This window comes from Rhea americana, unplaced genomic scaffold (assembly GCF_003343005.1).
Source record: "Rhea americana isolate MKP2758 unplaced genomic scaffold, rheAme1 scaffold_78, whole genome shotgun sequence".
NCBI classification, from domain to species: domain Eukaryota; kingdom Metazoa; phylum Chordata; class Aves; order Rheiformes; family Rheidae; genus Rhea; species Rhea americana.
Window position 1 is genome coordinate 3,145,148 of NW_028186956.1, and position 15,611 is coordinate 3,160,758.

Sequence of the window (15,611 nt, forward strand, 5' to 3'; positions counted from 1 at the left end):
AGCTAGGACTAGCGGAGACTTCATACAAAGCACGTGCTTAGCGAATGTCGCTTCCTTTTCAGATCACAGCAATTCATCCACAGATTTGACCTTACCATTTATCACTTTGAATTGTTTAATCACTCTTTTTATCAAAAAAAAAAAAAAAAAGAAAGAAAAAAAAAAGAGGAGGAAGGGGCATTTGGTATCAAAATTTGTCAAGGTAGTGATCATATCACAAAAGTTTGGAGTCTGTTGGAGTGAGATAGAAAAGGTTTTAAGTTCTTCTGAAATTTCTAAATCATATTTGTCTGATTCTGTGTTTTAAAAACTGATGCCTGGACTATAGAGGACATACTTAAACTGCAATGAATATAAAGCAGAAAGTTGTCTCCTGGCTAGATACAGAACAGGAACCCTATTTTATTTCCTCATGAATAGCTTTTAGATTGGTATGCAGTCCTAGCTGTTTGCTCTGGTGCACAGTATTGTAGCCATCAGCCAGCCTGGGGATGAGGAAGAGGGTTGTTTTGTCACAGAATTTTTCTTTCTCTCTGAAATAGACCTGAGCTAAAATCCATGAAATCAGTGTGATGTAATTATCAAATCAACAACTCTCTCTTCCCAGTTACTGGCATCAACAAACAAAAACAATATATATTTTGTATATATTTTATCATGTTTAAAAATACCGAGAGCTTGGATACTTAAAGCATCTAGCACRTAGAGATGTCTCAATGTTCCTGTTAAGATCATACTGCAGTGATATTAGGCAGATGGAGTAAGTGATAATCAGTTCCTGAAGGAGTTAGGTTTGGTATATAAGAGGGATTAAGGGCGGTTTTATGGAGGGCTGTACCGATTGGTGAATTGCTTTGTGCACGCACTGCGGTGGTGACAAAAATCCCCTTAACCTGGTGCATCCCCCAGTGCTGCCTTAGCTCTCCGTAGTCCACGGCCGTTGTGTCTTTGCCCGCAGAGCAAGCGGTTGCAAACCGAGTCTCCCGTTTTCAGTCTTAGCCATCACCCTCTTTTTAGCAGTAGCTCATAACTGACACATAGAGGAGMAGTATGAAAAGACCAGGATGAGTGTAGAGCGAACCTTTCCCAGGCACACTCTGCCAGCTCTGCCCTYCCTAGCGCTGCCTTTGCTTACAGTCTTGGGGAAGAATTTTGGCAGCTTTGTTTCTTGATTTGTATATAAAAAACTTACCCTCAAATGCACGGAGCAGGTGGTATAAAGTCTAGATATAAAATATTTAAGAAATAGAACTATTGTAAATAGGTCAAGTAGGGTGATACTTAATGTTGTCTTTTATTAGCAAGACAACTTCGTCTTAAAGATGCATATTTTCTGAAGTACGAATGGTTTACTTTATTTATTTATTCATCGTTTGCAAATTTGGCTGCTTGTGATGAAGTTGAGTCTTTCCTTTTTTTATAAGGCATTTTCAGAGTCTCCTGCAAACATTTTCTATTGGCTTTTGGCTATAGATATCTGGTAAATCTTAAAGAATCTATGACCAAGTGTATTTGGCACAGTCTTCYGCTACAGTGTGTACTGAAAATTATTTTCAAAAAGCTACTAAAGGAAGAGAAACAGGGCAGTTTGCACAAAGCAAAGCATTCATTTTAAAGTACGCCTATGCTCCTGAGCCAAGCTGAGGTTTCRTGCTGTTATACCTCCTCCCGTGTCGTTTGTTATGGAATGAGTAATTAAATGAATAGCTGTTAATTTTCTCAAGATTGGAAATATTGTCCTTACTTTGTCTTTGTATCAGCTAACATGGTGATAAGCATACTGATACTATTTTTGATGTAAAATTGCCATCAGGAAACTCGGGAAACTTTTCTGTACTAAAGTAGAAGGAAAATATTGTACCAGTAATAACCATCTTACTGAAGATGGATATTAAAAGTACTTAAAGTAGTTAAAAGACACTGTAATATAAGGATGCTTTTTGCAATTTCCCCTCAAGGGGCAATCATGAGTAACATGGAAATGACTTGCTGTAGAAATATCGCTCATCAGGATACTGTTTTTATACTGGAAACCTGTAAACAATGTTAGGAATTTCACTAACTGTGTCTATCTTACTATTTTGTTTTATAGGGCATACAGGACGATTATTAAAATCTCTGTGTTTCACCAGTCTATCGTTTCTGCTGCTGCACATCATCTTTCAAATTACAATAAACAGTCTTGAAGCTGGAAAAAGTATCGAACCTGGTTTTAACTGTGAGTAAAACCTTTTAGTTTTTATTAGCATTTTAAGTGTGCAAAAGCTTTGGCGGTTTTAAAGGTGAAGGGTTGATGAGCAGGCATATACCGTTGTGTTTTTTTCATTTTTGCAGCCTCTTTCCCAGCTTGTTGCCTTAAGAATTACTGTTAGTAGGACACGAAGACTAGGTGGGTCTAAGAAATGAGATTTTATTAACTATTTTGTCCTCACCAGAGATGCATTCTGTTTGAGTTTAGCACTGTCATATGTGTTCATCTTTTAGGCTTTCTCAAAATTCCTTCAGGCCCTGTGGCTACCCTTTTGTGTTATTTATTCATAATTCAGTATATGAAGAATGAAGTGAGTTATAGTAATGAAAACCTCTCTGCCCTTACATTTTGCTTTTGATGGAACTCTATTGAAGTTGTTTATTTAAGTTAACTTTAAATCTTGAAGTCAGGATTTATGTTTCTAAAGATTATTTGTCTCTTTCTTGCTTGTGTGATGTAGGAAGAAGTATTTTCCATTTTATTTATATGTAAACACTACTTAAAAATATATTGCTTGTAATTTTATATCTTCCTCCYTCAGGAAATATTTTTCAATAATTCATAAGCAAACATCGTTTATTGTGCAAAAATTAATTAAGTATCTATTCAGTGATTTGAATATATAAGTTTCAGGTAGAAAATATTTGTACTTGTCTTACAATGCTTACATTTAACATTTAAAACTGTCAAGTTACCTTTGATAAATGTTCATTTAATTTATCACAGAGTGTGCTGCTGCCACTTGAGTAAACAGTCATACTACAATTAAACACAAGGAACCTTGTGTGGCATAAACCATTTGACTTAAAGCAACACAATCCTTGGAAATGTGGAGTGAATATTACCATTTCACTCTTAACTCAAACTATTTCTTGAAGAAAAGGGCATAATTGTGTTTATGAAATATCAGTTTTAACTCAAATGTCTTGGCTTTGTTCGTTCAAGTCAGATCGTAAGCACTTAAAAATACATCTATCTTCTTTTTCTCAGGAATGTATGTAGTTGGTTGAGTGAACTGGATTAGTTGCTTTCCTGTATCTGTTTGTTTAATGTTATTACGACTAAAAATACATGATTTTATTCAGATTATAGTAATTGTATCAGTGTTTGACACTGTTCATATGGGTGGAGAGCTCCTAGCTGTTGGAGGCAGAAATAAAACTACACGGCCTTTCCCTCTTCATATGGGGGGGCATTGGGACCCACAGTAGGAACTGATAAGAAAAAAAACAACAAACTCTACTTTGTGCTAAAGAGTCTGCTCCTGAAGAAGTGAAAGAGAGAGGGGGCATAAAATTGTTTTCATCTGTAATTAATATTAGCTAAATTCAGCAGCCTCTATCTTGTTCCTGTTCGTAAYAATTTCCTTACCTGTGGCCCGGCAGAAGCAGTGGGCACGGCTGCGGTAGTAAGGTAGATGTGGCCCAGACCGTTCTTCGGCTTGGAGACCGGTTGACATGAAATGACCCGTGTCCACGCCGTTAAACCGCCATTTGCCTCCCCAGCACCGAGGGTGCGTTCAGGTTATTAGGAATGATATTTGTCCCAGGTGAGCTCCCAAACTGTGCACAACTTGTTGGGGAGAGCAAAAACTGGCTAGCCAAGGTTGTTCCAGAGAGTGTTTTAATGGCTTAACCAWCTAAAAATTTAGCTATTGAATTTCAGTGCTTCAGCACGTTTCCAGAGTAAGCTGGCTCCATCTGATTTACTGGCACGGCTGCAGTCCATGAGCCTCTGGGGAGGGTAATGAAGCACTGGCATTTGGGATACCGCACGGATCGCTAGCAGGCAGAAGGAGAAGTTACAGGAGGTGTAAAGACTGCTGTGGGTGGAAGGGATGGGAGRGACCAAGGCCGTTTCTAGGTCAAGCAGCAAGATGAATTAGTATTGTTGGTGGCACCGTCGCTCATAGTACTCTGTACGTTTTACAGCCGTTTATCTTAAAGTCTCTCTCCTCCACTGGAAATGTGCTGCAGTTTCTTCTGATGCTTATCATTAGGAAGCTTTTTGTCCCTTATCAAAATCTCCTCCTCCAGTCTACTATGGAAATGGAGAACTTTCCTCTGTTCTTCATGGTTACTTTTTATATATCTGAAGGCTGCAGTCATGTTTGTTGTGTGYATTCTTTTCTCTTGTTCTTTTGTCTTTACACAACTTTAGTTCCTCCAAACTTTCTTCATGGGTTACATTTTATAGGAAGGAGATTAGCCTTATCTTTGCTGGTTTTCTTGGGTTTTCTCCAAGTGGTCCACATATTTCTTGATGGTCAGTGCTTCAAGACTAAGCCGCATCTCAGCTGAGAATTTACTAGCGTATCCTGGACTGTTACGATTACCCAAGTGCCTATAAATGATACTCCCTGTTTGCTGTATTACTATATGGTACTTTCTTTTTTTGCAACAGCAACATTTTCCTGCACTTTTTTGTGATTCACTATAACCTACAAATCCTTTTCTTATAGAGCAGCTATTGTTTTTTCCTAATCCCATGTTTATGTAGATGGATATCTCTACCTTGTGACAGGAATTATACCTATCACTTTTTTTTCCAGAATAGTTTAATTTGTCAGAATTCTGTCTCCTAATTTGCTTGTGGATCCTTTTATAGGGGACATCTGCAAATGTCACACTTAAGGTTTTTCTGACATACTGAAATGTTTGATTTTTTCTTTAAATTTCATCTTCATTTTGATTTTGCTAGAACTGTAATCTGACTTTGAATAAATTAAACCAAATTTTGCTGCCATTTAAATTAAATGAATGTAAGTAGTTGATTTCACTTACTGGGCAATTTAGCTAACACATAAATGTAGCCCAGGGCTTTTGGTACACTGCTTTGTAAGCTGATAAAAAGGGACAATATGAAGAGGAATGGGGAAAAAAAATATGATAGCAGGAAAGGGAAAGGAAGAAGGTGAAAATTTTTAAATATTTCAGAATATACACATAATTATATAAAGCATTATATAGATTATGTGTACTATTAATATATTGTATTCTCTAATATAGTTATTGGTATATATTGCAATCATGCTATTATATTATAATGTATGATATAATTATAATGTATAATGTTAATATTATCTATATTAAATTACTGATTTTTGATATGGTGAAGCATTCTTTGCAATTTTCAGGTGTTCCTACAGTGATTGTTTCCTCTGTTGGTTTCATTCTGCAGGGCAATTAAAGCTGAATTCTACCTCTCTGTAATTTCCACCTCAGAAAAGAATTAATCTTCTAAATTAATTCTATATTCTTTCAAATTCTTGCACTTTATAGTTAGTAATCTAAGTTCCTTCCAGTTTAGGTAATAGGTGATTCCATTGTCTTCAAGTTTTGTAAGTCATTTTTTCTGCAGGTTAACTCGTRGGTCAGGAGAGCTTTTTCTCTTCACACTGCTGTATTATTGCCTCTAAAAATGTTTACATTTTGGTACTAGAAACACTTGACAAATGTTTAAATTAGGGGCATGATACAGACTGTTGCCTCTTAAAGCTTACACATTTCATCTGGGGAATGAAATACAACCATCCTTTAATTTTTTACATATAGAAGCAGATTAATTTGAGGTGTCTGTAAGGAAAGCAGAAAAGTAGAAGTTCAGACTCAAATTTTAGAATACCTCCGTTCACAGAATCACAGAATGGTTGAGATTGGAAGGGACCTCTGGAGATCATCTAGTCCAACCCCCCTGCTCAAGCAGGGTCACCTAGAGCATGTTGCACAAGATCATGCCCAGGCAGGCCTTGAATATCTCCAGAGAAGGAGACTCCACAACCTCTCTGCCCTCCAGGGCAACCTGGTCCAGTGCTCTGTCACTCTCACAGCAAGGAAGTTTTTCCTTGTATTTAGGCAGAACTTCTTGTGTTTCAGTTTGTGCCCATTGCCTGGTGTCCTATTGCTTCCCAGCACTGGAAAGAGTTTGTCCCCGTCCCCTTGACACCCTCCCTTCAGGTACTTAAACACATTGCTAAGATCCCCCCTCAGTCTTCTCTTCCCCAGGCTGAAGAGGCCCAGCTCTCGCAGCCGTTCCTCATGGTGCTCCAGCCCTCKGATCATCTTGATAGTCCTACGCTGGACTCTCTCCAGTAGCTCCATGTCTCTCTGATCCTTGACTTACATCAATCAAAGTAAGCTTATAGGTAGTGTTTAAGATAAGCAAGTTTGGGAATATGCAACTTCTTTCTTTTCTTATTTTTTCATCCCCTTCCTTCTCATGTACCTTCTCTCTCAGGCTAGCTACAAAAATGCATTCTCTAAGTATTGCAGGAGAGGTATATTGGTGAGTTGATAGAGCTGTTTAAAAGTATTTTGCCAAGGGAGGGTTCCTTGTGCCTTGTGAATATTACCTGGCACTAATAAAACTTTCGTTGTTAAAACTCCCCATTTAGCTCAATAAATGCTTTCTGGTTAGTCACAGCTACAGATTGTGCCGAACTAACATTGAATACCTCCTGTATAGCTTTTCTTTTTCTTTTTTCTTTATTTTTATATCAGAGCTCATATAGATAAGGAAAAATAAATAAATACCACAAGGTTAGGCTGTGTAAATCTTCCTCAAAAGCTGTATAATCAATCATTTTTCACTGATAATATTTACATACAGCACAAAATCTGATTTTGAGATAGTAATATTCGTGCAGTAATACAATTTCATTATTAAATTTGTACTTCTGATGGAAGAAAATACTGATTATTAGATTAGGCAACGTCTTTTGAGCAAGCAATTGAAAATACGGACTTTATTGGATCACAAAGTAATACAGATTTTCATTTTTCATTATACATGTTATGGTTCCTTCTAAGGACCTAATTTTAAGTATCCTAAACAATGACATTTCCACCCTTAGCATGAATGTTTTCTGTGATGTTTATTCTAAACTTTACTTCCAATAAACTAATTCTGTTATTCCTCACTGTAGTGTATTACTGCTCTGTAAGTATATTCTCTTGTTTTTCAGTTAGTCTGTAAAAACAGCTCCAGTTTATTAGATGAAATGTGTACATCCATTTTTTATTTTGTGCTGACTCTGCCATCTTTTAGTGTTAAATTCTACAACTGGATTTACTGACATGCTTATTCTTACTGAACAGTATTTAAGTCCATGAGAAGTCCAACTAACAATGCTACAACTATTCATTCGTTACGTTCATATTCAATTTTCTTAGAATACCAAAATGGGCATTTAAAGAACTATTGGATTTTTTCTTATACATCAAGTAATATTGCTGCTGGATCTGCAATAGACACTTTGATTTCCTTCTAAAGACTTTCTATGAATTTCTGCATTTGTTTACTATGTACAGTTTGGACACTTTATTTACAAAACAGCGGTATGTAGAAAAAGGGAGGAAAAGCACCAAGAATGGAAAAGCACCAAGTTGCCTAGATAGCTTCTGTTTTAGATCATGGGAACTAAATACAGACATTTCTCTGTCCCCAGTATACTGTGGTGAATGTGAAAAAACACATGCCACCATTGTGGAATCATAACAACTTTCTGCTTTAGATAAATTTGAAATAATTTCTTGGCTGAAAGACCATTCTGTGTTTGCATTACTACCAGTATGTCCCTGAGGCTTTGGGTTATATTAGGAAGCAGCAATATCTAGTACAAATAAATTAGGTTTCTTCATTTGTTGCAAACTCAGACTCAGGACTGTATCAGACCTTTCATAGAAATGAGTAACTAATTTTCCTTTGTATCTGGGAAGATTTCATGTCTTTTATGCCCTCTTGAGTATCTCTTTAAGGTCATACTGGTTTACCATATCTGTAAAAGCCATAGTATTTCTCATTGGACTTATTACCTTGCCAGAAAAAAAGACTGTACTTCTGCTTTTAAAGGGGCAAATGAATGCGTAATTTCCTATGGTGTCTCATACTTTGCAAAGGTGAGTGGCAGATGCATACAGGGCTTTYAAAGACTTTTTGGTCAAACACCTGTATCTCTGGCAAACTAAAAAAGCAACAAACTAGGAAACTAAAAGCTCGTCACTGAAAAGACCCTTCCTGTTGTCACTGAACAGGTAGACTCGCTCAAGGTTTTCAAAGGACGGTCTAGCTGCAGGGTCATGGGGTTTTCAGTCACCTCCATCATTCCAAGAAAAAAATCCTGTTCCTCTTTTGTTTCCATATTTTCAGGGTCTGCCTAAAACCTTTTGACCTTGTCGCTGCTTTTTCTCACATTCTTTTATTCTGTGATGTGCTGATGCTGAAGCAGGAAACCCTGTCCTCGATGGCTGCAGTTGAACCTAAAGTCATCTGTAGTCTTATCTCAGTTTGCAAAACATATGTTCAAAGCAAATCTTTATTCCAGGAAGAGTGGGCATTATCTTGCATAACGTCTGCATTTTAATCATATTTGTGTGCACATATATGTTGTCTTGAAGATTACAATCTTGGCAAAGTCTGAGAAAAAATGCTTTTAAATGTGTCAGAAGCAATTCTGTATGTTATCACTGAGAAATAGTCAGACTGTGTCTGAGTAGAGTCTGTACGACAAAAGGACAAAATTTGTTTTTTGGGTTTTGGGTTTTTTTACGAATATGAACAAAAATCCAGTCTTTAAAGTTGGGATGAGATTCTTCAGGCAATGGGAAATTTGGAGACTTCCGATTTTTTTTTTTTTTTTACCTATTCCTAAGAAAGAAAGAGTGAATTTTTTTGTGGAACAAATATTCTGAAAATTTCTGACTATGAATTATCCTTAAATTTTGAAATTTTCATTTCAATCATGTTACTTCATATGAAGTGACATTAATCCAAATAACACTATGAAAATTGGTAAGTTTACATATGTAATCAGATTAATATATTACTATTAAATATATCTTGATGAAACTTTATTTCTAATGTTTTAGTTTGGTTGCAAGTGCTTTTAAATAGTGGTAAAAGTTGTTTCTTTTAATGTTTGTTTTTATATGCTTATGTTTTTATATTTTTTATGGCTTTTTATTTTTTTATGATTTTGGAATGTTCCTTAGGCTTTCATGGTTGTTTTCAGCTTCAGAAAAGCTGAAAATGTTTATAGAATGCAGATTAATTTAATTAAATTGATGGTTGTGCTACTCTTCTTTTTTAAAATGAAGGGAGACTGTGAAAACTACTGTTCTTAATTACAAATTAATATATGGGTGTTTTGCTTCTCATCCCTAGCAGTAAGACTGTATCTTCAATGGGTAATACGCAGTGTCTGAGTCTGGAAACATATAAAAAAAGAGTCTCTGAGGAGTCAAGGCAAACTTGGGACTGAAAAGAATGCTTAGCCTTGGAAACGCTGTGAAATCAGGTTGTGGTGGCGCAAATATATTTAATCATACAAGATCCCAGAAGGGCGAATTGTTGTACAGTACTACCAATGCACATTTCTGACTTGGCACTTCGATGTTTCCAAGACTCAAGAATTTACAGCATAATGCAGTTGATTCTGTGGAGTATATCCTGCAGTAAACTTTTAATCAGGCAAAGGTTTTAACATGCAGTTTTTTGGCCTGACAAGAAACTTGCAGTAATAGTTTGTTCTGCATGTAAAAGTTAATTTTTCTTTAATTTAGTTCACATTGAATGTCAGCATTGCTTCAGCACTTTTAATGTAACTTTACACAGCCAGGAAATTTATGACTGAGGAAACAGAAGCTTCTGTAATTGCTTCTTAGGCATGTATGATAGGTCCTGCTTAATTTCCTGCTGGTTGTTACTGCRTAACAGTTTGGAAAGCTGATGTTCATTGTACTTATGGAGTCTTTACTTCTACGCTCACAGGTTGCTATGTAAAAATCAAACAATACTCTAAATATTAACTTTCGGTTATTACATATACATTTTGTATAATGTATATAATTATGCTCTAATGATGTTAGTGTACTTATTTGTGTTCTTCCATTTAAGATGCTCTCAGGATTAGTGATAAAGGAAAAAAGATCCTATGTTCTGTGCAGTGTAGAAACTTATTTTCCTGATGGGAAAATATTCACTAATGTGATATGAGTAGCAAAAAGCTATTTTTTATGGAAAATTGACATCAAGATGCACTCTGACAGTTTATAATTCTTTTTGCATTCCTAATGCAGTGGAATGGGGGATTGCACTATATACGTTGAGGTTGTCTGTTGCATCACAGCGTGTTTCCTTGGCCAAACTGAAACCCAGTGCTGTATCTCATAATCTACGTGAAATCTCATAAATCTACATCAAAATCAAAAGACATTGTGTTGGTACAAGACATAAAATATCAGATGATTTTGACTTAAGTAAATCTGAAAATGCAGTACAGATTGAAACTTCGGCTGTATTTAAGTATTTGAACCGAAGCAGAGAGCTGTGTTTGACATAAAGGCGATCTTCCCACCGCCGCTCGCCGTCTGCAGCTTGGGCAGTCGGATTAGCACTGGAGAGAAGAGCTGGAGAAGCGTAGCGAGGTCCCCGTGGAGGACGGTTTGTTCCTGATGTCAGTGGACTTTAGAAGGTGTTCTGGTATCATGCCAGAGAAAACACTCGGTGCATCTGCTGCCCGTGCGGTGCAGTCTCGGGCTGTTTGCTGGGTCCCAGCGGCGGGGGGATGAGTACCCTTGGCTGCGCGTAGGGGAGAAGAGGGCCTCCAGCGCTGCCCTCTTCTTTCGGGGCTGCCAACCCCGGCGAAGCCGTTGTCTGCCTCCCTCCGCCCTCTCAAGGGCAGGTGCCGACGGAGCAGGCGCGAGCTGCGGGTTGAGGCCGGCTGCGAGGGAGACCGCGCTCCGTAASGCTGAGCAGCGGGCAGGAAAGCAGAACGTGCGCGTGGAGGCAATCAAAGCGAAAGAGAGTGACTGCGCTGAACTAGCAAATGTGCAAAGAGGAGCCCTCTGTGTTTCTGCGAGTAGCCGGTCCTTCGCTTTTCCCCTCGTTACGTGCTTATATATATGCTTCGCTTCCTACAAATCGGGCGGTGTGCAATGCTAACTGCTTGCAAGTTCACAGTTATACGAGAGCCCGCTTTGCGTGTCGTGACAAGTTTTTCGAGGACCTACCAAGCCAGGACAAGACTTCTCACACAGACAGTGAGGAAACTCGTCTCTTCACAGGGCTAGTAAACTCTCTCAGTTTGGGCCAGTTTTGTCCCCGGGCTCAGCAGTATCTGCTGATGCTCTATACCTGCAGCACAGCCCGGCTGGGAAGCAAAAATTTGGAGCAAAATTTTGAGTCGAGAAGGTGACCGCAGCTGACGGGAGCCGCTGTGCCGTGACACGGGGCCCGGCGGGCTGCCGAGAGGCTGAACCGCGAGCAGAACGAGCGGGRCGCACTGAAACTTAGCAAGAGGCATCGCTCAAATAAATACGGAGCGGAGCCACCTGGGGAAAAGAAAAGGTTTGCCTCGCTGACTTGGGCTGGAAATGCTTCGGTGGGCTCTCCGGCGCAGCGGGTTAGAGTGCAGACCTAAGTCCWGGTCAGGTGCCGTGTGAACTCGCACGCTTTGAGTCCACTCTGAACGGAAAAGACGTGTTGAAATGCCTTCCAGTTTCTGCCAGATCCAAAAGTCTGAATCAAAAATCGTGCGGGATGCAGGAAGGCGGTGCAATTTGTGCCTTTGGCATAAACAGCATGCAGCAAGTCTGCCGTGCTTACCTTTAACAGAGAGCAAAAGAAATAAAATTCTTTACTACTCCTGAAAGAAGAAAAAATTATTTTTTATATCTTTGGAAAGAAGAGAACTTACTAGATGAGTTTAGAAGGGTAGAATTGATTTTGAAGTGTTAATCATCCCTCTCTTGTTTTGTTACAACTGTACCATTTTCCTGATATTTAGATAGGGAGCACTGCAGTATTTATACCTGTGTATCCTATGTTTACTGCTGAATTTTATCGTACCACATTCCTTTAGAAGTCTGTTTAAAGGCATCAATAAACTGAATTGCAGAGATGTTATAGTCATCACCTAGACTAAAACCAGAAGGATTTTCAGAAGCATCTGTGAAAGTTGCAGTCAATCAAAAATACTTCGTGACCAAACTAATCATATTTTTTATGTGTCTAGCAATAAGGAGGGTGGCATATACTAGCTTTTAGAATACAGTGACCAGGAGATGAACGTGATTTCCAAATATCAGTCATACCAACTATGTATCTTAAAGCTGGAAACCGTGACTATTGGTGAGCACTGTTTTATACTGCACCTAGTTGTTGATGAGGGCTTTCTCAAGCTTTTTAGAGGGTGGTATTCCCAATTTATTACAGTGCACTTTAGCAGTGAAAAAGGCCATTCTTAACAAAAACAGAACAAAACATTTCAACCCTTCCCTTAAAGGGAATTAGGAGAAATGTCATTCAGAAGAATCAATAAAAAAAATCCTACWGGTATATTCCTGTTAGGTGTATAGCGATACATTTAAAAAGACTACAGCTAGCCCCAATGGAAAGGACATAGTGATAAGAACTGCTAACATGTTTTGCTGAATACTGCATTTTGGTTTGTGGATCATTTTGTCTACTAACTCATTATGGCCAAGAAACTTCATAGATGTGACCAACTCCTTTTCAGGGTGTTTTTGGCACACAAATTAAGAATATTAAAATGCAAAAGATACTCCTCCTTGTACATAGAATAATTTTTAACTCTTCCATGAGAACCAGCAGCTTTTGACCTGGTCATGGATTGTGTCCTTGTGGTTTGTTAGCAATGCAACAGATGGCTAAGTAGCAGGTACCAGGAAATTCCTGCTTTTTCTAGACCCCACAGGTTTGTCTGCAAATAATGTAATGTTTCATTAGAGAACCTGTGTTCTTACCTCCACTGGTGGAAACGTCAAGGACTCAAATTACACCGAGAACAGGCTCCATTGTAGAACCTAGCAACCCACCATCATTCTTAGAAATGCAGGCCTTAGTTAAGGTGCCAAGTTGGACTTTAATGGTTCTCAAAATCTTACTTCCACCTGGAGGTTGTGGTGGTTTAGTGCTAATAATTAAAACACAGCTGCAAAATAAAATTTGCAGAATTACAAGACCTACTGTTGAAAGTTGTATTTATAAGTCTGGGATTTTTTCTGTTATAATATAAAGGAGATAAAACTTGGTTTCGTGGCTTGCTTTTTCATATATGTGCAGATGTGAGGTACGGACTTTCTCCAACTACAACTGATATTCCAGACAAGCATCACAAGAAGAGTTAAATATAATTGAAGCAGTTCCAAGCTTATAACACTTCTGTTCTCCCAGTTCTTATTCCTTCACAGTTATCCTTTAATGTATTCTTTGCTATTTGATATTTTATGTTTGCCTAAGTTTAAAATATCAGACTAGCAGAAAAACTAACAACCAGTGCTGTGGGAAGAGGGGCAAGGGATGCCTTTTAAAATGCTATCAGATTGTGCTCAATTTCTCTCTGTTTATATATGCACACGTGCATATTTTCATCTTCAAGGGCCTCATTCATTGCAGCAGGACCTTTCTGAGATTATTAAGTTTAGATACTGAACAGCAACCYGTGCTATTTCAAGAATCAGGCTGATTGAATTACCCTGTTAGCCAGGCTCGCTAAGCAAGGGGCGCATTGCAACACTGGTCTTTCAGTAGTAAAATTGAATTTCGTGACCAAAGTTTAAAAATGGGAACTACTAGTAAGGAAAGATTTTCTGTAGTAGAAGATGGCATAGGATCCCAGCCTCTGACTGCAAGTATAGCTGCTTCCAAAGCGTTGCAAATAGGTGGAAAACAGCCAGCATCACAAGGCATGCAATATTTAGATGTTTAACAGAAAAAAAAAGTAAAGATATCAGTGATCTTATTAGTAACAAGGAAATAATTTTAGTGTAGTTATCTGAAATACATATATTTTGTCACAAAGTAAATGTTTACCTTCAGAACTGAGCTATTGAGCAGGAATGGTTTTTGAACGTGCTTTTCTTCTTGGACAGAGACAGATGGCCAGTAGCAATGGGCAGGGAAATGTGCACGAAAGAAAGGATGCAAGAAAGGGAAGGGGGCGTCAGCAGAAGTACAAGCACATTGTCTACCAGACTCTCTTTGAAGACCTCCGGTTCCGCACCTTACGTGCTTTTCAGCAATCCGTGGGGCTGCTACTGTTGTAGCAGTTGTGAGACTGAACAACATACAAGAATTACTTGTGTAGTCACAGCACAGGTTCACAAGAACCCTTTACCTTCCTTTCCCACCTTAAAATGTCATTAAGAATATTTTGCAGCTTGTAAATGAAAACTTTGGGGGATAAGTGAGATCCAATTTCTCTTGTCACCGTGATTCTGCCCAGTGTAGTGGTTGTAGTGGTTCTGCAGCCAAGCAGGACTGGCCCTATCTTCTGCTACTGTACTCTAATCATATCATATTTTTATGAGAACTTTTAAATAAATTTCAGCTCATGAAACTGCACAGACTTGAGAATGAAATACTACCCATTCATTGCCATTACATTCTCTTAACAGCCTTTCTGTTAGTTAGATTATACAGCACCTATGCTACATGAGTTTTTAAATTATTTTTATGATTTCTCATGTCCTCACTGAGAAGTTCTCAAAATTCTCTCATGTCTGAAAAGAAAAAAAAAAGCCCAGCAAGGAAGTTCACAAAGTACACTTCCACAAAAACAAAGCTAGAATGCTGATATAGTTTCATGGACATCTGGAAAAGTCAAAGATTGTTTTCCACACTATCCTATGTCATTCAGGATAACAATAAGAAAATGATATCACATTTCCTCTCATGCTCTCTGTTGTTCCTGTTACTTTTTTTTTTCAACTATAGCAAAGAATGAAAGAATCTACAACAGCAATTGCAGGAATTGACAATAAATATTGTATTAAATAGGCGGGTTAAGAATTTAATCAAAAGATAAAAACTAACATCTCTGTTTTTCAATTTTTTTCTCATTTAGAGAAGAGCAATAAATTTCACTTAGTAATAGTTAAGCAGCCGCTCTTGATTTCAAATACTTCTCAAAATTTGGTTGGAGTTTCAGTTTTGTTGTTTTGAAAATACTGAGTGCCAATTGTGAAATTCAGTTGTTTTATCCCTTTTACCAGAGATATATTTTGCTATGCAGTAATACAGTTATTGTAGTAAACACTAAAATGCGTTTACACTTTACTAGTTTATTACTTTATTTTAATAATATTTAATTTTAAAGAGATATCTAATTAACCAATGGGTTGATCTGACCTAAAAATTGCACAAGAGATAATATATACAGCGGTACTGATGCTACAGCTAAGCCTCTGCATACTCTGCAATGCTGTAGAGCTGATGCTGAGTTTACTGAGAGAGCTTCCTACAGATGGCAGCTCACTGTTTCCAAAATACCTGATGTTTCTTTTTTGCTCTCTAAAGTTTTTGGTGCATRTAATAGCAATTCTCTCTTACATTAGCAAAT

The 15,611-nt window shown here is 37.8% G+C and overlaps 1 protein-coding gene across 1 annotated transcript in view; it reads left to right on the top strand.

Annotated features, from left to right (window-relative positions):
• Window positions 1-15,611, top strand: part of PIEZO2 (piezo type mechanosensitive ion channel component 2) — a 253,796-nt gene that overhangs the window by 59,376 nt on the left and 178,809 nt on the right. Inside the window, exon 4 of the mRNA XM_085322513.1 lies at window positions 2,093-2,218. Coding sequence (XP_085178639.1) covers window positions 2,093-2,218 — 126 coding nt within the window. The remainder of the gene's footprint in view (window positions 1-2,092; window positions 2,219-15,611) is intronic.